The 26,864-nt window shown below is 38.9% G+C and overlaps 1 protein-coding gene across 3 annotated transcripts in view; it reads right to left on the bottom strand.

The window, feature by feature from the left end:
* Positions 1-26,864, bottom strand: part of grip2b (glutamate receptor interacting protein 2b) — a 280,202-nt gene that overhangs the window by 25,366 nt on the left and 227,972 nt on the right. For all 3 annotated transcript variants that reach the window (XM_085354483.1, XM_085354482.1, XM_085354481.1), the window contains exons 2-12: positions 19,768-19,845; positions 15,597-15,732; positions 15,272-15,417; positions 13,808-13,894; positions 13,115-13,190; positions 9,505-9,650; positions 8,892-9,039; positions 7,528-7,697; positions 3,275-3,430; positions 2,406-2,558; positions 2,127-2,313 (exon numbers count right to left, since the gene is read on the bottom strand). In XM_085354483.1, coding sequence (XP_085210609.1) covers positions 2,127-2,313; positions 2,406-2,558; positions 3,275-3,430; positions 7,528-7,697; positions 8,892-9,039; positions 9,505-9,650; positions 13,115-13,190; positions 13,808-13,894; positions 15,272-15,417; positions 15,597-15,732; positions 19,768-19,845 — 1,483 coding nt within the window. The remainder of the gene's footprint in view (positions 1-2,126; positions 2,314-2,405; positions 2,559-3,274; positions 3,431-7,527; positions 7,698-8,891; positions 9,040-9,504; positions 9,651-13,114; positions 13,191-13,807; positions 13,895-15,271; positions 15,418-15,596; positions 15,733-19,767; positions 19,846-26,864) is intronic.

Here is a 26,864-nt window from a genome sequence, read left to right on the forward strand (position 1 = left end):
TGCATGTCAGTGTTCACAAAAAAACCCTACTCATGCACAGAAATTCTTCCAAACATTTAAACACCCACACATAATACAGAGCCAAGAAGAGCTGCTAATACACCAAAACATCAGTCTAACACACCCACCCACACTAACACTGACATCCAAACACACACAGGGAAGCTAACTAAAACTCTGTTAATGCAACATTAAAGTCGGCATTTGTCCTCAAACAAACAGAAGGCCATTTGTACAGTTGTTGTACAACTACACAAATACAAGTGAACATCCTGTTACAAAGTTTTTAAATTACACATCTATAATTTTACTACACTGTAACTGTGAGGAAAGGTCATATTTTACCCATGTCTATTAACAGTTTTTACATGCACCAATGTGGGTCAAATTAATAAGAAAGGTGGTTTTAAGGAATCTTAAAACTTTATATGTCATGTCTGGGTGTATTTTATACGAAACAGTGACAGAGTTCAAAGGATACTTTGACTTTGCCACCATGTTGCTACCATATTTGCTCCACAGAGACAAGCACTAGTTAGTCTTTGAAATATCATGTGGAAATCTCAAAGCAGTATAGGAGTGATAAAATATGGTGCATATAAGTCCCATAGCTACTGAACACACATCTAAATAATACTATATTTGCACATTTTGCATCTTGCACATGTCTTTGTCCTGTCTCGTCTACAATATCCGGACAATAACTTGAACCTGGTATTCAATACCTACTGCACAATCCACTTTGTATTGTTTCTGTCCCTGTCTTTATTTATCGTACATTTAGTATTGTATAGTTAGCATTATAGTATTGTATAGCATTGTATAGTTTGTAATTAGTACCTTTTTATCCCTTAATTTTACCGAAATTTAACATGCTATTTATTTGTAAATCCTAGTTTTATATCTCTTGGAGATATATCTTTTATATACTTATAAATGCACCATGGGGGGCTTGGGGTGAAACAGCATTTCGGTACCTGTATACTGTGTATTGACAATAAAGCTCTTGAATCTTGAATCTAAAATAGTCATAATAAGGAAAGAGGGTGTGTTGAAGGGTGGTGCCTTGTAATAGACATGAGATCTGAAATAGGGTGGCGTGGTGATACAGTGCTTAGCACTGTCACCTCACAGCAAGAAGGTTCCCAGCAAGGCTCTTTCTGCGTAGATTTTTCATGCTCTCCCTGGGCTGTGTGGGTTTCTTCTGGCTACTCTGGTTTCTTTCCACAGTCTAAAGACATGCAGTTTGGTTAACTTGTAATTCTAAATTGCCCACAGGTGTGAGGTGCGGTGCTTAATATTGATGGAATAAAATAATGTCTGTATGTATGGTTAAAGTGTAATTAGAAGCACTGAGGAATCACTAAGACTATGAAAGCACAATATAAATTTAAGTACTTGCATAGTCCAACTACTGCTGTATTTTCAGATCTCAGATATAACTGTGCTTATGGCAGATTTGTATTTAATGTAGGGTCACTTTTACTCAACTTCACAAGATGAGACAATGTGAGATGTTATAGTTTTTTTTTTTATTCATTTTTATTTCCACACAGGATTGTTGCTTAAAGGAATGAGTTATTTGAAGAGTCCTCTTTCCATCATGTTTGTATATGCCAACTGTGTGTCATGCCTCTTATAGACAATGAGGTTGAAAACACTTGCACAAAGGATACACCTGTGCACCTTCTATATATCCCTTCTGACAAGCCACTTCTGTCCTCTCTCTTCCAGATGCATTTTGGAATTGAAACAGTGTAGCATACTAAAATTGATTTTTGGGTTAATGATAAGACAAAGAATGGAAGTGACTCAGAGGCACAAATTAGCAACACAAGAAAAGCCTGTGACTATATGTCCACAAAAGACTGACTAAAGACACAGACACAGGTGGAAACATGGCTAGCTGGGAACCAGAAATAAAACAATGACGGTGGGGCAGTGAATCACAAAGCAGGGAAACAAAAACAAGACTTTTGACATTGTAGTGCTAAAAAAAAAAAAAAAAAAAGTCAGACTAAATTTGATATTGCAGTGAAAAAGCTACAGATGACAGTTATTGTAGTTTAGATTTAATTTATGCTACAAACGTGCATCCTTATGACTGGGTCAGCATGCACGCTCACCTCTCTGCAGAGCTGTCAGGCTCTATGAATCGAATAAGTGGTGGTGCTGACAGCGTTTCGGTGGCAAATATTCCTCCCTGTAGTTGTACACCAAAGCCGTTCAGTGGGTCACCTGTTAAGACAACCTCACTGGTCTCTACATGAACCACCTGACCACCTGGACCCACCGAACTGGAGGCCAGGGACACTAAAAACACACAGACACATAGATTACAGTTAGTTTCATCCCTTCTGTGAAATTAGATCCATCATGCAAAGACACAGGGAGATGGAACCTACAGGAGCTCTTATGCTCTTTCTTTCTCTGCCGCCGTTTAAGCAGTGAATTACGGGGACTCATGGGAACAGTGGGCCTGGGTAACGTGCTCGAGCTCTGGCTGCTGGGGCCAGAAGTGGTTGTAGAGGCAGGAGAGAAACTGGCTGATACAAGAGCTGCAAAAAAAGAGTGAGGGAAAAGAAGTCTATTTTCAATATTGCAATACATGAGCAATAAATTAGACTTTTAAGAATTAAATTAAAAAACCGAAGAAGTAGATGCTAATAAATCTCTTTCTTTGTCTGGGAAATGGAAAAGGAAAACAAAGAGTCAAAGAGCACATGTTAAATACCGCAAACATGGATATGTCAGGTAAAATTTTCTTGTTTGGTGCTTTATTTTCACAGCATGGCGGCTGAGTAGTTAGCAGTGTTGTCTCACAGCTGTAAGGTATTGGGTTTGGTGAGAAATGTATATGCTCTCCTTGTGCTTGCTTGGGCCTCTTTCGAAACCTCCAGTTTTCTTGTCATATTTCCACATGACCAAAGACACTGCACTGCACAATGCCACGTATATTTAAAATATATGCCTATGATGCTTATCTTTAAATCACAAGATGAGAATTCATAGAGACATGCTTTAAATAGTCTTAAAAATATGTAGAGATTTTTAAAATATATCTTTTTAAACAACACTACATATACATTCCACTGGGCAGCATACATTTGATGTCTCATTTACCCTTTCACAGACATTGCCTGCCATCATCAATAAGCCAAATACCATTCGGCAATGAAGTCTAAATTAATGCATACAGCTTAATTTAGACTTCTACTAAAAATTTCTGGTCTTACTTATGTAGTACCAAGTTGTGTTGTGTTTGTGTTCTTACACTTGCAGTAGTCAAGGTTGTTGATTGTGTTGTTGTTAGAGGCTGTCCACGATTTATTGAGGGTCGAACTTGTGTTGCAGAGAGTGGAGTTTGGAGGGGGACAGTAATTAACACAAGGGTCCCAGGAGTGGGGATGGTCCGACTTCTGAACCTTGACTGCAAAACACATGCAATGAAACATGAGCATTGAATTTTAATACTTCTAAAATCAATGGCTAGGTGTAGGCTAAACCAACCTTACACCAACTCTTACATAATTTTAATAATAAAATAATAACAAAATTCAAATGTCTGAACCTAAATTAAAAGTTTCTAGATTTTGTGTACATGTAGCGTTGCTCTTCCTATGCTATCAGCCCACTAAATGGCTTCTATCAGGCTAAATCATTGTCACAGATATAGGTAGGACCCACCGAACTGGAGGCCAGGGACACTAAAAACACACAGACACATAGATTACAGTACCCTACCATGTCTGCTATTTGCCAAGAAGGTGAGTTATCATCCATTGTGATCACTGATAAGGAGAAATTAATGCAGATGTTACAGAATTGCAATTTATAAAATTGTGAATTAGAGATTCAGACATAATAACTCATCTATAACCTATATAATAGGTATATCTCTCATTATGGCTGTCTTCCTGTTATGTGTACAGCTTGTCTTGCCCCGTGTCTCATCCAAATATGATCACACAGAGCACACATTCCATGAACTTCATGTAATCTTGATTGCCATGGGCTGTCACAGACAGTATCTGTATATTTTTCATATTAAAACCATTCTAACTGCTTGCTGTTTAGCTAGTTAGCTGTGCATTATCTACTTTTCCTCAATGGATTGAATCTTTTAGGCTGATACTGATTGACGTGTCGTTAGACCTCAATGTTTTCTTCACAGAGATCTTGTAACTCTCACCTTACCTGGCCGCTCACCCTGGACCAATTTGCTTTGACCCTACCAGGGGCAAATCGACCCTACATCATAGCCACCCAGGTAACCACTGCACAGAGTAGTTCAAATGTCACCAGCACATCTACCACTTAAACCCTATATGTTTGTCTGTGAAAATCCCAGAAGATCTGTAGTTTCTGAAATACTAGGATCAGGCACCGTCTGGCACTGACAACTATGTCATATTCAAAACCACTTAAATCACCTTTCTGTCACATTCTGAAGCCTGCTTTGAACTTCAGCAGGTTGTCTTGGCTTCGTCTATATCCCTCAAAGCATTCAGTTGCTGCCGTATGTTTGGTTGATTAGATATTTGTGTTAATAAGCACTTCAACAGATGTACCCAGCAAAGTGGGCTGTGAGTATTTAAGGCAGTGATGACATTACTTTTCAGCTTGATTCATTCATTTATCAGTTAAACTCTACAACAAATTTCATCTGAACTGTGATTAAAAGAGATATAAAACTTTTTGGGTTACTAACACTCACATACCAACCAATCAGGTGAACATATTTCCAAAAATACCTATTATATGACAACATATAATTCAATACCTTACTGTATTGCATTTAATCCAAACTAATTTCACTGTCACTTAATTAGGTCCTTGAAAAAGTGTCTCTAAGCTACATTCAGCTGCTCCCTTTGTCACAAGTGGTGAGCACAACAGGTGGCTCCACATGTTTGATTTGGCAGAATCCGGAATCCAGATGCCAGATGCCCTTTCTGACGCAGCCGCAAAGACAAGTTGTGTCGGGAATTGAATCAGTGACTATTTGCTTGTTACCCATTGCATTATGGAGAAAGTAAAAAAATGAGTTGACTGTGTCATCTGCTAGAAATTCGCATTTCTTCAGTTTTGGGGGAAAACCTCTTTTGAGGAAACTCCCACTGAGAATTTAATGATACAATCGAGGCTGACAACCTGACAATCTACACAGCTTTGTGTGTAATTCCCCTTTACGCTCGTGTATCTAAACTCTGAAGTTTATCCGAAGCTACTCTGTGCTGTCACAGCCATCCAGCTGAGCTATTGTATCCTCGACGTGTGAGGCCTTTTATCTAAACTACTCTGATGGCAGGACGTGTGAGGAGCGGAAGTGTTGGGCAACCTCGGGGTGAGATCCGTGAAATGAGGAAACATTTTTTCATCTAATCCTCCTTGGGTAAAAATGAAGTCATTATGTCCAGTGAAACACACCGGAGAGACGGTCCTTCTGACAAGGAACGGCAGCAGTAACACACACTGTAAATGCCCACAGACAACAGACACATAACAAAGCCACTTTGAATTAACACTTATACTCATTTACACATGATATATTATGAGAAGATACACAAAACATGAGAACATTCTAAGACACATTTGTGTCTAGATTTACCAAACGTAATCTATGTGGCAAGAAAACCGACTGAAACTTTACTCACACACACAACTGCAAAACCTTTCATCAGAGTGTCTATTAATAAGGCAGCAGCAAGCTGGCTTTAAGGTCTGCTGCAAGGACATCAGTATCCTAATGAGCTGTGTTCATTTCCTAACACACACAAATGCACACATGTACACACAAAGGCGGTCACAAAACTGTGATTAGAAGAAGGAAAAAAATAAATTTAGCTTCTTGCAGACAAATGAGATGAGATGGTGACCTTTCGAGTGAACAAGTGTGTCTGTGTGTGCTGTGTTCACACGTGTAACTCCAAGAAATAATACCAGAACACAACAGAGCTATAAAAGAGAAAAAGAGCAAAGAGGAACACTAGAAAATAATTTCAAAATGGAAGGAGATGAACATTTCTGAGATGAGGTATGTGTAGAGAATAAGAGAAGTCAAAGGCAGAGAAGAGAGGAGAGGAAAAGGACAACGGATAGGAGGAGGTTGTAAGCAGTTTTTGACAGCTGGAAGAGAGGTGTAATGACTTTAATTAAATCCCATCTTGCCTTTACACTCCCTGTCACTCTATTTTTCATTCATGTGCCATTTCTCTTTTCAGCATTCACTTTTTCATCTGTTTTCATGCTGAGAGCGATCTTCCACCACACAAAAGTTTCTATTGAAAATAGAAAGGTTTTAGTTTAGTTCAAGTCTAGAATATCTAGTTTTTCTTCTCGGTCTTAAAGCCGTTGCTTTAATCCCATCTCTGTCATCCTCTCCTGGGAATCTCTAATCGACCGAAACACATTAAAGATTTTCCTCTAACAAAAAAGATTTTTTTTAAAAAGGTTTTGGGGAAAAACAAAATAAAACTATACAGCGTCTACAAGTAGAGGATCGTGTTGACTGTGATGCGTTTCTATTTATTAACAATATTCATTGTGTGAGTGTGATGTGTACACTTGTCATACTTAAGCAGCCTCAGCTGCAAGCATTAACACATGAACATACGATAAAAAACTAGTTACTGGAATCCGGATTTCCCCTCTAAATCCATTGGCACCAATTCTGTCACAGATGAGAAGCCATCACTTGGCTATGGGTGAGCTAATTAGGAACAAAGTTGCCATTGCGGCCAAATTATTCCTCAAGTAGAGTTGTATTAAAAAAAGAGGCTGAAAGACATCGGAATGAATGGGATTTTTTTTTTTTTTTTTTTTTTTGCTACTCGGATTTGCTAAATATGCATGAGGTGACTTAATTGTGGCGAAGACTAAACAAACTCTCCTTGGTGGTTTTTACTCTGCTTTTTTTTTTGGAATCCGACTTAATAGCTGCCAAATCAGAGCTGACCAGGAATTAAATACACAGATGGTCATTGTTCTTCAATAATTAGCATTTGTCATGCTAAATATTACAAATACTGCTATCTAACTATGTTTCCTGCTGTTAAATGTCAGTACAACATGCTCTGGCAAAAAATGTCTGCTTAATTTCATAAACATGTATGCAACAAAAACAAAACAAAGCAAGTGATATTAAAAATAAATAAATAAACTGTTAAGTGATTAAGTGATTCTGAAGCTCTGGCTCCAAAGGTATACTACACATGAAGAGTGATGAACAAAGCTGTGCATGGGTAGAAAGACAATTTAACAATTTTAGGAGTCATACCTATTCAAATAAGAGCAATGCAGCAGGCTGAAAAGATGGCAGCATCAGCCATCATAGTAGAGGCTTGAGCCCGCAAACAGAGTTGAATCATTATGATTTAACAAGGTTGTTCCATAATTACCAGTGGCTTTTTTTTAACTTTACCCAAATGACAGATAAAATATTGACAGATAAAACTGTAAAATTTTGATTACTAAAATAACCAAAGAGTTTACTGGGAATCTGATGGCCCTAGCTGTTACACTCACCCGTGTCATGCTGTTTTCCAGTTAACCTCGTTTGATGCGAGGGAAGAATTTCTAATTTAACCAGTTCTGTTGTGCTTGCTATTAATTGTGTTGCCTCCAGAACCGTACAGTGCTCTGTTGATGTCCCATCAATAGACAGCAGGTGATCCCCAGCATGCAGTGCTCCACATCTAATACAAAAGAGACAAAAAGAGAATAAGCACAAAATGTTATCGCCACAATACACTGGATAAATAAACAGAACACAAATAGCTTCCATTCTGTTTCAGAAAAGCTTTTTTTTTGTTCTTTTGCCAACAGTATATAAGCTAAACACATTAATCTGCTTAGCTCACAACGGCATGCTGCCGTGCTGGTCAGAATGATATCGCTGCTCTTCACACAGGGGTTAGATTTTACAAACTGACTTTGCAATCATGTGGGAATGAATAGTGCCAGAGCACAGACCTCTGCAGTCAACTTGTCCTGTTGACTGAGGTTATTTTAGTACTCATTTCAGCACTGACACAGAGTCCAAGTGCTTCATGTATATTTTAGAGGTAGACTGGAGCTGAAAGCAATATCCCGTCTTCTGATGTCTGTGTAAGTTATAAGGTTGGACACAGTCTATGTGTGTTTATCTGTGTCTTTCTTACACAGAGAGGATATGCTGTAAACATAAATGCAACCACTGCAAATCTGTAATCCAACAGCAGAATCAAATTAGATCTTGAAGGGGAAACTATAAAGTCCACCATTTTTCAACAAAAGAGAAATATACAGCTGACAGATGTTTGCAAAAGTGTAAACTATATATTCTTGTGCACTAGCCCTGTTCTCAAGAAAATAATTTTTGTAGCATTCCAATACATAATATTCTTTTAATGGTAACTTTGCATCAAACAAACCAACCAGACAGACAAAGTAAGGAAACAGTTCTGCAGAGTGAAAACTGTCCATGAAGTACTTACTGTGGATTTAAACTGTACTGAGCTACAATGTTGTCTTAATATCTGAAACATCTCAGAGCTTCTTTCATCCTCTGTTGTAGTTTGACAGCTAACAGAACAAAAAAGTCACTCAGAACTTAAAGGGTAAATCTAGGCAAAACTACAGCTGGCATGTATGCAAACACATACATACCAGTTGTGTTTCTAAGAATATTAACTCTGTTTAGTGAAAAATTACAGTTAGCCAGCATGTTTAAATGTGACACCAAGGATTCTCTTACATATGATAAGTTAGACTGAGGCTGGTTGCACTAATTTCACTGTCTAGGGCATCACAGCTCCCACACCAAAGGAAACTTCCTGTGGGTCTGTAAGACATCAGTGGGTTTTAAACACTGAGAATGCCTGGAGAATGAGTAGCATGTAGATACATACCTGTCCACCACGCTGCCAGGTTTAACCCGGTCGATGACAATGACCTGTTTGTTTTGATGATTGGCTGAAGTCAGCGTGATGCCTAGTGTTGCTCCTGGAGATTTGGCTATTTCCACTAACAGTGGACCAGATGCATTTGCCAGTGAGTCTGAACGGGAAAGAATGAAGTTATTTTAATAATTTGACCTTTTACTGCTTGCTGCTTCTTACAGTCTTAAAATGATCTTAGAGTAATCTACCAAAGTACAAATACCTTAAATATCTGTTTCACCAAGAACAGCACAGTGAAAAAGTTTAAGAGCATATATGTCCTTGAAAATATAACCAGACATGATTAGCAGGGGATTGCTTGCAGTGCTTTTCGGGCAAGTTAAACTGAGCTGTTTTACCCAGAAAAATGAGGCAGACCTTAGCATGAGGTGGCAGAAAATGCCAACACATCAACAGCAATCACAACAAAAGAATCAACCCCAAAAAAACATTTTTTTAAATTTCACTGGCATTTGAGAAAAATTTTTTTTGCTGCAAGCTTCAATTTGTGTCTCTCTCTGTTAGTTTGGCTTTTTTTTTTTTTTTTTTTTGCATATGTCTGTGTGTCTACATGTGGACTCACCGATGATAGTTACATCGTACTCAATTTGGAACAGGGCTTCCTGGCCACATTGGGCCAACACGCTGAGAGCATCACTGTGGTTTGCGTTGTGTAGTGGCACACCATCCACACTGAGGAGACGATCGCCAGGGCGCAGGGTACCTTCTCTGCATGCAGACACGCACACACATCCAAAAAAATGACATTGGATTTTGTGATACAGTGATTACAGAAGACAGGGATTGGACATTACAATTTGCATGTAGTTCCAGCTTTCTTTCTTCCATAAAATTCTAGCGTGTTTAATTTTAACACATCAACAGTTTATTGTCCTTCTTCACTATTCCTTTTACCATCACTATTTCAATCTGACTTCAGATTTGCCTATCTTGTGTCGCTAGGAAAATATTGCAAAAGCAAGCATATAATGTCAGTTAAAAATGACGAAATATCAAATGCCAAACCTTCCCTTTTTTCCCCAACATATTCTGTGTTCTTCATTCCTTCCACTCAGCCCTGTTTGTTCTTTAACTTAGTTCTTCATCTTGCTCATTTCCTTTCTGCCCAGCTAGATCCAAGCCTCTTTCTTCTCCTAACTTTCACTTCCACAATATTGTCTTGTGATCTCATCATCCTCTTTTCTCTCCCCTTATCTGTCTGAGACTTGCAGTAAAAATTCACCTTCATTTCAAATCAAGGACACACATGGAAACAGCATGAAATGTCTTCAGCATTTAAAATGTTGGTCTGTTTTCAGTGCCTGGTTAAAAAAACAACAACAACGAAAGCAAACAAACAAAAAACACTTATACAGAGAGATCCTCTGTGTTTTTAGAGGCACTCAGGAGGACCGTTTAGGCAATTTTTTACTTCCACAAAAATGGATGTGTAACATTTTGAATTTTTAATGCAGTGCGCGACATTAGAGCACTGATAGATGCTTTATGCTGATGTCAGAGTGCGAGTAACACTGAGCTGTAATCATACCAGCCAGATGTCTTCAAACAGGATGCTGATTGCCCTGAAGCCTTTCAACATGATGCGAGCTAAGCTATAACCCAAAGGCTCTATTGTGGCAGGAATTACTCCATGTGACAGGAGTATTTCTTGACAGATTTACACATTTTTCATCGGTTTTCAATATTGGTGCAGAATAACATACATGGTACATACAGGGTGTCGGATAAGCACATGAAAAGGTACAATACCAACAGGTGATTCCAGGAAAATTTCAGGAAATTTAAAATTTAAAGGTTCTACCATATGTTGATTGAAACAGATAAGCTTTTAGAACTTGACTGATATTTAACCTGTTTTTAGACCTGCAGGGTATCTTTCTATCTGTATCTGACAATGAAGTGAAAGCAGTTTCTTTGTGGTCCTGTAAAAAACACCATGGATCTCTAACACTTTCAGAGAAGGCACTTTAATTCCCACTGGGTAATTCTAAAAATGTAGACACTCCTGGGACTGTATGGTGCTGTGGATTAAGTTTTTTTTTTCCAATTGGCATATAAATGGGATATAAAACAGCATGAATATCTCATTCGTTTCCCCAGGACTGACCCACATTTTGAAGACGATTTTCTTTAGAACGGTATTAGATGAGCTTCAGGGTGAAATAACTCAATAGTAAGAATTTAATCTTTAATCTTTGTCCTGGTCTGCCAGTTCTGTCTGTGAACTAGTGAAGGTTCAGTCGGTCTGTAAGGCCGTGTAATGTGTGATTATTTGATGAAGGTTTACACTTCTGTATATACAAATGACCAATTTGGCAACATCATTATATATCTGATGGGTCAGCAGTCGCTTTGACAAATCTAAGATGGATTTACAGCAACAATCAAGCCCTTATGAATCAAATGAAACTGTAAAATATCTTAATCAGTAGAAAGACGAGGCATTAAGTACTCAAGCTTAGTACTTTGGCACTTTTGCATCTGCTTTAAATATTGCTGCAGAGCAATCTCAAAACAGGACCTGTCAGAATAAAAATAGCAACTTACAGTTCGAATTTCTAGGAGGAAATGATTGCATCTGCTAAGTGATCAGAGAAGAAGGTTATATTCCAATGTTTTGTTGAAAAGGGACAGCTGAGTCAATCATGTTCTTCAAAATTGGAAATGTTGGGTGCTGAAGTTTGCCTAATGCTAGTGTTGATGTGTGACAATCAGATGTAAGATATTGCTTTATTACAAACCTCTAAAACAGGCTCAGTGGTCCTTATTGTGTAATAAATGGCTTTCCTATTTTGTGTTTTAATGATGGTGGGTGACAGCAGATCACTCTTAAAGCTCAGTGATTCACTTGTAATCACATAATTTTCACATTCAATCAATTCGTTGAACTGAAGTCCTTTGAAGCACACCGACTGAAAAACAAAACTGCTTTTCTTTTGTCTTTTTTAATGACTTTTGTGCTTTTAACTTTAAAAACAGTTTGAAAGAAAACCTCACAAACAAACCTCCACCAGAATATATGAGGTCTGACTTTCTATAAATGGTGGACTTTCTTTGGCCATCACAGTTATGGATATCTGTATATGTATATCTATATCCATTTTAAACATGGAAATTAGTTTTATTTCTAAAACAATATTATTTACACTATTTCTAGATGGTTTAATTATTACTGTGTGAGATCAGTTAAACAGTAGCAAAGCTGACATGTATATGAAAATGTCGTATTATGACTTAAACATCAAGCCTGAGACAGACACATGATGACAACATTAAAAGGATACGATGATTCATGCCATTGCAGCTATGAGTAACACATAACTGTCGACATACCAGTGACGGTCACTGGAAATGACACCATTATCCTTGGGGTCTATTCGCATGAAGGCACAGACAAATCTCCCAGACTCCCGACGGGAATGGGTTGAGCTGTGGTGTTGCTAGTTTACACTGAATGGAGGCCACTTCTTGTCTGGCTTTTATTTCTCCCAGACATTATTTTTAATGGGAAGACATTGCCCTTTTCACCTTCCAAAATGACTAAATAATCTCTATTTCTGGGTCTCACTGCATGTGTTTTTTATGTTTGTTTAGATATGTCAGTGTAACTGTGCTGGAGTATTTGCATTCACACATATTGATGCATATGTGTGAATGCAAATGCATTAAAGGGCATAAATGAAAATCCAACATGGCAGGTCTTCCACCATTATGCACCGCCAGTTTAAATGCACCTTGGTAGTGATTCTTTGTAATTCTGTTTAAGGGATAAGATACCGTTCTCAGAAAGGATATTCTGTTATTTGGTGTGTTTTGTAGGTATTGGAGAACACAGTCTAACTAGACGGCACAAAGTCTCCCATAGATGTTCAACTGACTTTAAATCAAGTGCCTGCAGAGATCATAGAATGCATTTCATATATTTTTATACTTATCAAGCCATTCAGTGACCCCTCAGGATGAATGGGGGCTATACCATCCTTGAAGAGACCACTGCTATCAGGATAGAAAGGTATCATCACTTAGACCAAGTGCATTGGCTTGCAGTGACACTGCAGACCCAAACCATGCCAGGAAAATGGCCCTACCATTTTCCATTCATTGTCAGTCTATTCGTCCATTCATCACCTACATGTGTGCCAGTTATTCTTGTTTAATCATGCATTCAGTACCTGTCTGCTGGGCCTCCTGGCCTGACATAGGTGACCACTAAAGGGCGTGATTTGTGCCAGTCCTCATGGGTACCGCCTGTAAGAGGAGCAGGGCAAAGCTCTTTACACAATTCTGGAGACACATTACAAAGAAATACCACATCAGCTTAATATTTACTTATTTATTTATCTACATTGCAGTAAATAAAAATGTGATACAGCATTTTTTTACCCTTATCCTAAAATGCTTTTAATGTATCATTTGTTGAGAAAATCGAATATTAAAATGTAAACTTCAGATCTTTAAATACAAATTTAGATGAACCGACAAAAACAAAGCAAGGGGAGTGATGTTGTCTTTCTTTTTGGTCTAGACAACCCAAAATGTGATGTGCAGATATGTGGATGCCAGGTCCTAGGAGGTTAACATTAACAAAGTAGAGAAACACTGCCAAACTACAACCATCACAAGGTGGCAGTTCAAAAATATTCCTCTCAGTAGAATGAGTAGTATAATTAACTAATTTATTCATATATTTACTAAGCATAGACAAAATTCCTTTCTAATAAATATGGGAACAGCTGCTGTACAATATATTGCCAACAGTTCAATGTAGTGTAGATGACACCATTTCACTAATATGTTACTTCTAACTAAGTGCATAACCATAAAAAAAAACATACAGTAATGGGCTTTTTTTAAGTGACAGATACCTCTCATGACGAAACCAAAACTGTTCCCTTCTTTGTGCAAACAGATGTCAATTGTCTTTGATATAACCCCTGAGGTGCTGTCTGGTGCTTTGAGTCAAGAAACACACACACAGAAACACAGAGAGAGAGAAAGAAAGAGAATTGAGGGATTAATCCGGCACAATTAAAATGTATCAGCATAACCTGAAGTTTACATCATGACATTAGAGCACTGATATTTAATGTAGAACAATTAAACAATAATAATTACTTGAATGCTCTTCAATTACACTGCACTACAAAACAAAACAACAACACTCCTGTATTAAACTATGCATGGTATTTGAGTGTCAATTCAGGATTCCCTTAAATTTCTATACTTAAAAACTACACTTATTATCGTAAAATTAAATATCCTAAAATGAAAATAATGTTCTGAAGAGAGATGTTGAAGGTTCAAACATCCATCAGTGTTGTTTTCTGAGGCAAATCTATTCAGCTAGCCACAGCCTATCAAAATACAACACTATACAGCTCAATTTGGTTGAAAAATGAAAAGTTGTCTTCTCAGCAAATAATCTAGTTAAATGCCATTCCCATAGAGCATTTTTCCTTTTAAATATTAAAACCCCCTCATTTGTATCATCTATATAGCTTCATGTAGACTTTGTTTTTAATTGGGTTATGTCACATTGTGTGCTGCACTGTGAGTATAGCTGAGCAGGCCTCTTGGGAGTCCGTAGGGCGCATTGGTAGAGCAACATTTGGCACTGCTTTCTTGTAAGAAAGTTTGGTTTGTATTGTGCTGTTTGGAGAGGTGTTGAGGAGGAAAAGTATCCTTTTTACTTTTCTATCCAATTTAACTAATAGCTTGTCTTTTTGTGGGAATCTTTTCAGTGACATGAACAGATGTCTTTTCAACAAATCTTTTCATTTAGTTATTTTACAGGGTGGACATGTTCAAATGAAATAATTTTTCCTGTGTGTGTTTCCTCAGCATGTGCTGCAGATAAAATAAAATAGACAAGTGTAATAGATCCAGCAGTATAAATATTGTTCAGATGACACAGGACAAAGTTTTATAACGTTAAATAATCTAAAGCTATAAAATGACTATCAGTAAATCCCTATGATTGAGAAGTACAGTAAAGACAGGAGACTGTGCCAAGAGTTTAATCATTTAAATGAATGAAGGAGCTGTCTCTTAGCAAGTAAACAAATGTATCAATATCTAGCGCCAATGTTCAGTATCAATGAAGAAGTAGTATATACTATACATAGTGAGACCTTGGGGTGACATGCGGGTTTTGTCTGTATCTAGCTGTCATTTACATTTACTTTTCTATTCAGAATTACAATATTCATTCCAGTATCCGGCAATTTCTAATGTGATATTGGATAGGACCTTACTGACATCACTAACTCATATCTTAACGACTTTATAAATCACGTAGAAACAACCAGCCTAGCTGTACAAATACATACCTGTGGGGGGCAGTTCATACTCCACCTCCAGCAGAACCCTCTCTCCTACATTTTTCAATAAGCTGATTATCTCTTCGTGCCGCAGTTTGGTCAGATTGATCCCATTCACGGATTTGATGTAGTCCCCAACATTTAACTGGTCACTCCTGCACAAAGAAGGGACAAAAAGATGTAAAGGCTTGCACAAATGAGAAAGGCTTTAACCACATGTTTCTTTTTCCTTTTATAAAATGACCCATTTATGGTACAGAATATTGCTGAATAGCAAGACAGTCTGAATCTATGTATTCATCCTCATCTTAGAGGTTGACTGTGTTTCACTCACCTGGCTGCCAGTCCTCCAGGTCGTAAGTTTGATACACGTGGTTTTCCATCCTTATCAGTTCCTCCTGAGATGGTGAGGCCCAGTGTGCTGCCTTCTTTCTTCACCAGCTCCACCATAGTCACCCCCCGCAGAGCTTCTAACCAAACACACACACACACGCACATAAAAACGATACACACACAATACAGGCAGAGGGAAGGACATACCAATACACACACAGGGATGTGTACACAGACATATGTAGCCACACTCAAACATACAAAATACAGGAGAGGAATAAGTGGTTAGTGTCTGTTCATTCATTCCAATTCCTGGATTAAAGCTTTAATAGTTTCTAAAAGATAAAAACAAACTAAGACAATTGTTCCTGTTTGTCCTTGAGTGAGACACTGATCTCGTGTTGGCTTAAAAGAGCTGAAATGACTAAAACGTAATGTGAATTTCAGACAAGATAAGAATCAGATAATGATAATTAGGAGTGCCCTTTGTCTCTTGTTGTCACTCCACTTGAAGACTTCCTGGCAGGGATGAAAAGGTCTTTAAAGGTTAAAGTACACCAGCAGAAAGCAGAAGTTTAGATCAATTTTCACTTCCAGCTGAGAAATTAACAAAAGTAATCAACACTGCACCTAATATACTTTGCTGCTAAAACGTTATATTTTACAGAATCTGCAACTCTAACTGTCCTTATTAAACAAACAATCAAACAAAAAAGCAAACAAACAAATAATTTAGTAAGTATAATTATTTGAAAAAACTGTCCACAAAATATACTACATTTTCTTGACCAATAATGTTACTTTCATTAACTTCGAAATAGCTGCTATGTACAGTTAAAACTCTAATGAATCCTCTGAAAGAAGGATCAAGGATTGGTGGACCACTCTGACTTTTTCAACATGAGGACAAAAGAACTGTGTAATGCAGAAGAACTACTTAATGCAATATTCCCTAAACACCTAAATAGACTACTCCATGAATCAAAGAAACACAACATTCATGAGAATTCCATCAAAATTCCAACACTTATTAAAAAACTATTTTTAGAGTGAGTTGAAGTTGTGTCATTTTTTTCGGTATTCTAAAACATATAAGGCCGATTGAGTTTGGTTAAGTCATGATGGGAGTAATTATTACTGGTCAAAAAAAATGGCATGAGTAAGGAAAATGTAAGACTTTCTAGGTTCATGAAAAGGCTAAGGAATTTGGTTCAAAACAGCCAGGGGAATCTTGGGAGATGAATAAGCCTTTACCAAAGTAATAAGTAAACTAAAACCCCAGAGCTGTCATGACATGGTGTTGCCTTCCCATTTGTCTATTTGTATCATTACCATTTACATACACCATGAGCGCACAGAAGCATTCCCATACACAAAAACACATCAACACACAAGCAGATGAGATAAAGCTTTTGTGTGATAGATGCCTAGATTAGGTACATCCCTCAGGCAACACTCAGGATCAGTGAAGTGCTTCACACCACAGTTATCTCTGATAGGCATTATGCAGCATATACAGGGACATGCACATTATTAGCAGAAAGGCACTCATTCATTCATTAGTCCTTGTGCTACTCACATTTGCATAAAAGCAACGCTTTTCCAAATGTAGTCTGGATGATGTGAACATTTTCTGAAGAGAATCCATCACTAATTTTTTTTTTCTGCAAAGCTGCAGAACTGAGGATGTTGGAATTCATAAAGTTTTGATCTTGTAGAATGATTTTTATACTGCACAAAAGAAAACTTGTAGAATGATTGATGTACTACAGAGAAATGGGAGGAGTATTACTGTACATGTAATAATGATGAGATAAACGGAAACACTTAAAATACAATAATAATAATTATTATTTTAAAATTTAAAATAATTAAAATAAAATTCTTAATTTTTTAAAGCAAGCAAAGTGACCTAAGTTCTAGGAATGTAGCTGACTTATGTACAAATTGATAAAGATGTGACCTAAAAGATGATCAGAAAGAGGTCACAGATACATAACACAGAATAATAATAATACTAATAATAGACCTATTTAAAACTTCACGGGGAAACAAGCAGAAAACAATTCTTTTTTAAAGATTCCTTAAGCCTAGAAGAAGTTAATGAAAAGATGATGAAAATATAACTGAAGGCTCTCAACCTTTGACGAGCCATAAATTACAGTTTTCATTCATGTTGTCAATTATAGTGTATTGTTGGGCAATCATCAATAATGAGGAGGTTATAAAACAGCTAAAAAAGCTAAGGGGAAAAAAAAATCAGTATTAGTCATCAGCTCGACTAAATGTGTAGTTTTGGACCTTTGGTTAGTCATGACTCAGATATAAATGTGTGCTTTCTAGAAAAGCAGCCAAAAAAAACAAACTTAGAAAGCTTTCTTAGGTAAGATGTTTACTTTAGAAGACCAAGTTTAATTGTGACCATTGGTAATTTCCAAGAAATACATTTTTTTAAAGCATTGACTACTGGCTACACCCCTTTAAACAGAATTTTTAGGATATACCTTAAAAAACACAGACAGAGAACAAGAGAGAAAGTGACAGACAGAAAATTACACATTACAGGGAGTGCAGAATTATTAGGCAAATGAGTATTTTGTCCACATCATCCTCTTCATGCATGTTGTCTTACTCCAAGCTGTATAGGCTCAAAAGCCTACTACCAATTAAGCATATTAGGTGATGTGCATCTCTGTAATGAGAAGGGGTGTGGTCTAATGACATCAACACCCTATATCAGGTGTGCATAATTATTAGGCAACTTCCTTTCCTTTGGCAAAATGGGTCAAAAGAAGGACTTGACAGGCTCAGAAAAGTCAAAAATAGTGAGATATCTTGCAGAGGGATGCAGCAGTCTCAAAATTGCAAAGCTTCTGAAGCGTGATCATCGAACAATCAAGCGTTTCATTCAAAATAGTCAACAGGGTCGCAAGAAGCGTGTGGAAAAACCAAGGCGCAAAATAACTGCCCATGAACTGAGAAAAGTCAAGCGTGCAGCTGCCAAGATGCCACTTGCCACCAGTTTGGCCATATTTCAGAGCTGCAACATCACTGGAGTGCCCAAAAGCACAAGGTGTGCAATACTCAGAGACATGGCCAAGGTAAGAAAGGCTGAAAGACGACCACCACTGAACAAGACACACAAGCTGAAACGTCAAGACTGGGCCAAGAAATATCTCAAGACTGGTTTTTCTAAGGTTTTATGGACTGATGAAATGAGAGTGAGTCTTGATGGGCCAGATGGATGGGCCCGTGGCTGGATTGGTAAAGGGCAGAGAGCTCCAGTCCGACTCAGACGCCAGCAAGGTGGAGTACTGGTTTGGGCTGGTATCATCAAAGATGAGCTTGTGGGGCCTTTTCGGGTTGAGGATGGAGTCAAGCTCAACTCCCAGTCCTACTGCCAGTTTCTGGAAGACACCTTCTTCAAGCAGTGGTACAGGAAGAAGTCTGCATCCTTCAAGAAAAACATGATTTTCATGCAGGACAATGCTCCATCACACGCGTCCAAGTACTCCACAGCATGGCTGGCAAGAAAGGGTATAAAAGAAGAAAAACTAATGACATGGCCACCTTGTTCACCTGATCTGAACCCCGTTGAGAACCTGTGGTCCATCATCAAATGTGAGATTTACAAGGAGGGAAAACAGTACACCTCTCTGTACAGTGTCTGGGAGGCTGTGGTTGCTGCTGCACGCAATGTTGATGGTGAACAGATCAAAACACTGACAGAATCCATGGATGGCAGGCTTTTGAGTGTCCTTGCAAAGAAAGGTGGCTATATTGGTCGCTGATTTGTTTTTGTTTTGTTTTTGAATGTCAGAAATGCATATTTGTGAATGTGGAGATGTTATATTGGTTTCACTGGTAAAAATAAATAATTGAAATGGGTATATATTTGGTTTTTGTTAAGTTGCCTAATAATTATGCACAGTAATAGTCACCTGCACACACAGATATCCCCCTAAAATAGCTAAAACTAAAAAGAAACTAAAAACTACTTCCAAAAACATTCAGCTTTGATATTAATGAGTTTTTTGGGTTCATTGAGAACATGGTTGTTGTTCAATAATAACATTATTCCTCAAAAATACAACTTGCCTAATAATTCTGCACTCCCTGTTCATAGAAATTTATAGGTATGTAGCTAGTGGTAGTTGGTGTTGGCCACTTACCAGGTATGCTGTGTCTTCTTGAGGCCATGGTATGCTCTGGTCCAGAGATATCCTTAGTTTTCCCATATGGTCCATCATCTAAAGAGAAAAGAGAAACAGAATTGAACTTTAGTATTTTTAAATGTATTTTGGAACAGTTAAAGCTTCAATATTTTGACTGTGACAAGGCAAAAATGATTAGTTTATATGAACCCGAGGAAGGAGCTTGGAAAGAAAAGCGTCTGGACTTCTTTGAGTTGCTTGAAGACGTTTCACCTCTCATCAGAGAAGCTTCTTCAGTTCTAAGGTCAAATGGCAGAGAGTCCCAGATTTAAACCCAGTGGGAGTTTCCCCCCAAAGAGGGACAAAGTGATCCTGGTGATCCTCTACCTAATCACATGAGCCAAGGTGTGAAAGCGGGTGTGGGTCACAATCAGCCAAGGTGTCGGGTGAGCCCATTGTGAAACCTGGCCCCACCTTATCATGTGATTTCCTGAGATCAGATGGCCCAGGATGTGAGTGGGCGTTAAGGTGTCTGGGAAGGGATCTCAAAACTGGATTATAGATGGCAGACAGTTGGTGTCGTAAACCACCGCCTCTGTTCAAAGATGGTCGCTCACAGTGGACATAAATGGCTTCTTTCACTCCTCTTTCAAACCATCTGTCCTCTCTGTCCAAAATGTGAACATTGGCATCCTCGAAAGAGTGTCCTTTATCCTTAAGATGCAGATGGACAGCTGAGTCTTGTCCCGTGGAGGTGGCTCTTCTGTGTTGTGCCATGCGCTTGTGAAGTGGCTGTTTGGTCTCTCCGATGTAGAGGTCTGGGCATTCCTCGCTGCACTGTACAGCATACACCACATTGTTAAGTTTGTGTTTAGGAGTTTTGTCTTTCGGGCTAACCAGTTTTTGTCCGAGTGTGTTGCTGGGTCTGAAGTACACTGGGATGTCGTGCTTGAAGAGAACCCTCCTGAGTTTTAGACTACGATGACCTGGATGACTGAGAACCTTCACAGACGAACCCGAGGATGAATTATCAGGTTTGCTTGGGGTGCACTGTACGTATGGCTATCTGACTCAACAGAAAGTCCTCAACACAAATAATGAAGGACACCACAAACGAATAACTACATAAAAGACCAAAAAATTCCATTTATTAATGGTGCTTATATACTGTAACCATACACCTAAAGACCTGTTTAGAAAAGCAATCATGCTAACACTGTCGGCACCTTTTTAGCTCACTTTCAACACAGGAATCACATTTCATATCTTAACTGACTGTGGTGTCCTCCCAAACTTCTCACATGTGATACTGAATATATGAAATTTGTAGCAACATAATAATACCCCTGCACATTAGTTTATGACCATAAGATGATCACAAAGCTCTTTTGTTTTTGATTTGGACTTTGTTATTCAGATATATCATTTCATTCACACTCTCATTCACACCTGTACACAGCTTCCGTAAATTGTATTGCTTGTCAGTGATGGTACTGTTGAGTAATGGTTTCTGCTCCCAGTTTCAGTTGACACTGGTCTGAGCATATCTGATGATGATTCTGAGAGGTACAACAAAAATGTCTGATAGCTAATCCATGACTGAGAATGTAAAGACAAGCCTGCAGCACTGCATCTGTTACTTCTATCAATCTTTTTTTCCCTTAAGGATCAAAGGGGTTTCATGCCCCAACTGAACAGATGCAAACACAGTTGGCCTTCCTGCCTTTAGAGCTGCAAATATTCTCTAAATGCTTCTTCGAGGGAATTTTCTCCCTTGTAAGAGTTTTTTTTTTTAAAGAAATGCTGTGTAAAATATTGAAAAAAAAAAACACCCCACATTTGTAATCTCCGTACTACAACTGAAATTGCATCAGTTTTGCACACTACTATGTGAAGATTACATGTAAGGGAGATTTTCCAGTTACCTACACACTGTCACTTTAACTAACTTTAAGTAGGTTGACACATTGGCAAATACCCAGAAGAGCTGATGAAGGAAGTCTCCTGCCAGTTTGGACAATGAAACAGAGGCCAACACTATATGTCACATTTGGGGGAACAGATGTCATGCTTTATAGTCTGCGGCAGAGACTTTCTGGCAAATATCTAGAAGACATTTAATATTTTATTTTTCTTCTGCTCAGATCACCACAGCTTTCTAAAGCTGTTCTTTTTTTGTTCCTAAATTTAAAGCACAGGAGGGAATCTTGTATACAAACTTAAATTAAATGTCACAATGCCTGCCTGTCTACATACTTGCAGTAACCACTTTCCTTTTTAATTGGGAGGTTCTTCCAATAAAGAAAGTACTTTTTGAATACAATATCAATGATGTGATCATGAATATGAAGCAGTTGCACAGCTGCAGTTAAGATAATAGTAATTCTGCCTGTAGGTGGTGTCAATGTGCTCTATCTACAAGTGAGCCACCCGCTGACAGCGTGACTGCAACTTTTCTTTTTTATACATATCTGCAAAATTAATTTGGCTCTGCATGAATTGTCCAGGAATGTCTTTCTGCTTTTTATGAAGAAGAACAAAGAGGGGCCAGAAATTATTGCGGATATAACTGAATATCACTAAATATATGTATTTGATGCATCATAATGTCCTTTTGGCACTAGTATCACACAATAATGCAAATAAATCGAAGCTGCTCTTTTCTTTTCTACCATAGAACGAATATAGAGCTTTTGTGTAAGGAATCATTAATTTTTTAATCTGCTTTTCCTTTTCAATCTATTATTGAGTACAATTATATTAATGCACATATTTTAAGGACTCATCTATGATATATTAAGGATATTAAGTATTTTGCTAACCCACACTCTTTAACTTAGTTTGACAGCAGCTGCGACAGCAGAGCTGAGCTTGTTGTTGTTGTTGTGACTCTGAAGGGAAAGGATGTGTCCTACTTTACAACCTCTGCTCCATCGGAGGGATGGGATAAGTTTAACAATTCATAAACCACTTCCCAGTTATTTTCATACTCTAATTCAGAAGTTGCATTAAAACCAGGCACAATTATGCCACAGCTTAAACATAAATGTCTTAGCCAATTTTCCAAAATAAATGCATATTTGTAATGCTGTTCCAGAGCAACATTTTAAATCAGCTTACTACCATTAGCAGAGTAAGCACTTAAAAAACATTTGTAACAGTACCAAAGAAACCGCAAACGTTAGCTGGCCAGAATTAACGATTGTGTGACATATTACTTTAACAGCCAAATTAACAAGGTATTTGCTTTCTATATTTTACTAATATGTCAAGAAATCTCTGTATGTTGTCAGTCTTCACACTGGGCAGGCCTAATGCTAAGGGTCAGAGTAAGTGCTCTAAGTTTTATTTTAATCACCAGAGGCAAAAGTAACATCATGTTCAGACAGTTCAGAAAGTATTCTATATTCAATTCCACCAGGATCAACACATTTTTTCTTCTTTTTTTTTTTATTGTTGTCACTACATGTTCCTGAAATTATTGACATTCTATGATCTCTAGTTGCCACATTGCTGCTAGTGTCTTCCTGTGTGGTAGCGAGTTTCCTGTGACATCTACCTTCCCTGATACTGACAGGACTAAAAATAGTCCTGTAGGAGTAGGAGCAGAAACACATTTGAGGTAGAAGGATATAAGTACACATAAACCCTTTTTAATCACTACAAGTGTACGCCTGTGAGTGCAGAAACTCCATTCATTTTTAATAGAATTAAAATCTATACATTGGTCTGGCGGTTTGCACAGTTGACTAATGGCTCATTCAGTTTACAACATGAAAGAGCAGAAAGGTTAGGTCAGCATATGAGTTGGTGTGGGTTTTTTTTTTAATGTGTTTTATGTTTTTGAGCTTGCGTATCTATCCTTTTTCTGTGTCTAAATATCATAATTAGTTACAATGTTTATGTTGTTTATTCAACATATGCATAACTCCTTCACTGTCAAGGCTTTGGCCTTTAAACAAATTGGTGAACTAAATTTTATTGTGTGCCGGGTGGTGGCCAGGAGCGGAGGCCCTGGCGGACCGATCCCCGGCTGCCAATTGGGACATGGAATGTCACCTCTCTGGTGAGTTAGTGCGTGAGGTTGAGAGGTACTGGCTAGATATAGTCGGGCTCACCTCTACGCATGACTTGGGCTCTGGAACCAGTCTTCTGGAGAGGGGCTGGACTCTGTCTCAGTCTGGAGTTGCCCCTAATGAGAGGCGGCGGGCTGGGGTGGGTATGCTAAAATCCCCTCGGCTTGCTGCTGGTACGTTGGGGTTCTTCCCGGTGGATGAGAGGGTTTGTTCCCTCCGCCTTAGGGTCGGGGAACGGATCCTGACTGTCATCTGCGCTTATGCGCCGAGTGGCAGTTCAGAGTACCTGGGTGGGGTGCTGGAAGGTGCTCCACCTGGAGACTCTGTTGTCCTGCTGGGAGACTTCAATGCTCACGCGGGTAACAACAGCGAGACCTGGAGGGGCGTGTTTGGGAGGATCGGCCTCCCTGATCTGAATCCGAGCGGTGTTTTGTTATTGGACTTCTGTGCAAATCACAGTTTGGCCATAACGAACACCTTGTTCAAACAGAAGAGTGTCCATAAGTGCACGTGGCACCAGGACGCTCTAGGCCGCAGGTCGATGATCAATTTTGTAATCGTATCACCCAACCTGCGACCATATGTTATGGACACTCGGGTAAAGAGAGGGGCTGAGCTGTCAACTGATCACCACCTGGTGGTGAGTTGGATCAGGTGGCGGGGGAGGATGCTAGACAGACCCGGTGCACTTAAACGTGTAGTAAGCGTGTGCTGGGAACGTCTAGCAGAGGCCCCAGTCCACGAGATCTTCAACGCACACCTCCGGCAGAGCTTCAACAGCATTCCGAGGGATACTGGGGACATTGAGTCCGAATGGACCATGTTCAGCATCTCCATTGCTGAAGCTGCTGCATTGAGCCCCGAACCAAATGGTGGACACCAGAGGTGAAGGGAGACACCAGGCTGAAGAAGGAGTCCTATCGGGCTTGGTTAGCCTGTGGGACTCCGGAGGCAGCCGACAGGTATCGACAGGCCAAGCGGAACGCAGCTCGGGCAGTGGCTGAAGCAAAAACTCGGGTGTGGGAGGAGTTCGGAGAGGCCATGGAAAAAGACTTTCAGACTGCCTCGAAGAGATTCTGGCAAACTGTCAGGTGTATCAGGAGGGGAAAGCGGTGCTCTACCTGCACTGTGTATAGTGCTGGCCTCTCCCTTAGAGATAGGGTGAGAAGTTCGGCCATCCGGGAGGGGCTCAGAGTAGAGCAGCTGCTGCTCCACATCGAAAGGAGCAGCTGAGGTGGTTTGGGCATCTGACAAGGATGCCTCCTGGGCGCCTCCTGGGTGAGGTGTTCCGGGCATATTGCACCGGGAGGAGGCCCCGGGGCAGACCCAGGACACGCTGGAGAGATTATATCTCTCGGCTGGCCTGGGAACGCCTTGGTGTTCCCCCAGATAAGCTGGAGGAGGTGGCTGGGGAGAGGGAGGTCTGGGCCTCTTTGCTTAGGCTGCTGCCGCCGCGACCCGGCCCCGGATAAAGCGGATGAAGATGGATGGATGGATGGAAATTTTATTGTAAAAAACTTCGTTGTATCCTTTAACCTTAATTAATGTGTCACATGCATTTATGCAAAGCACAATTACAAAAATTAATATTTCCACAGAACATAAAATATTTTAAAAATCCATGGTAGCATATTTAAAGCGAAGCTTTTATATATAGCTTGTAGTTTTACCTTTATCGACCATTTGATGTCTTTACAAGAAACAGTTCAGCAATATATAAAGTGATATCCTCTAACAATGACACAATTTCCTGGCTTCTAACAATTTCAAATATGCAGTGCTGTCCCACTGGAAATGCTTAGAAATCAGTTCTCTTCCCAGCAGTAACAGTTAAAAGGAGGCCATTGTTGTTGTGTCTCAGAGTCTAGAGATCTTCACAGAGGTGTAATAAGTTTAATAATTCATAAGTTGTGGATTCAATTTAGCTTTAAACTGCTTTCATAAGTTATATGGCTGGCTGTTCCTGCTGTGGGGCTGTCACAAGTATAATGGACCCTAAAGGCTGCTCATCAACACACACACGCATGCTTACATGCAAAATATGTGCATGAAAATAAAACTCAAGCATGCTAGAAAATACAAATGTACACTTGCAAAGACATCAGGAATGCTTTCAGCAACTTGGCCATCTCTGCCGCACTGACTGGATGTAAGACAAACTGATTTAGTCACAACTTACCCCCTCGAGCACTATGAATCTGCAGCTCTCATCCTCCAAACCCACATATCTCCAGTGCCAGAGTTTCTGTGACTGAGGTATCAGATCACTACAAACTTGTTTGTCATAACAGGCCTTTGGAAGCATAGCACATCATCTGCTAGCAATACTAGTCTTTTTCAATGGATATACATATCATCTTCACACTGACACTTTTTCTTTTTAAAACCTTTTTTTCCACTGCCTCTCTTCTCGGTTCCCCAACACTTTCTGATAAATTAGTGCCTCCGAGTGAATAATTTGAATGTGATTAGGCTAATGACTGCCGGCACTGTCAGCTCACCAAACAGGTTGAGTTACAGAAGAGGCGTCAGGCCAGATTTCCTCCTGCAGCAGAAGTGCTGGCATAATGCTTACAGCATGAGTATCTTTTCAAGCAGAGACAGTAATGACTTTAGCATGTGCTGGGCAGGTTTTACAGAACAAAGGATGGATGTCATTGGACAAATACAAAGTAATTTTTGTACAACAGGTTTTAAGTTCAGATTCATTGCTCTGTAGCAACAATGGCACAGCTGTTAAATGAAAAGGGCTGAATTATTTTAAATGTTTATTATTTTCCGAACAAAACTAAACAGCTGAACAGAAATTGCAATATACTTATGTTGTTACAGTTACATGTAGCATGCCAACATTTCTTGTCAGCTAAATGTTCACTCAGGATATACTGCAAAAGCAATATGCTACTGTATGTGTGCATGTGTGTGCCCCACAACAGATGTTACATGTTTCACACACACACACACACACATATATATATATATATATATATATATATATATATATATATATATATATATATATATATATATATATATATA

Source organism: Diplotaxodon limnothrissa, linkage group LG5, assembly GCF_057381915.1.
Source record: "Diplotaxodon limnothrissa isolate DT_005_m linkage group LG5, D_limnothrissa_male_GT1.1, whole genome shotgun sequence".
Classification (NCBI taxonomy): domain Eukaryota; kingdom Metazoa; phylum Chordata; class Actinopteri; order Cichliformes; family Cichlidae; genus Diplotaxodon; species Diplotaxodon limnothrissa.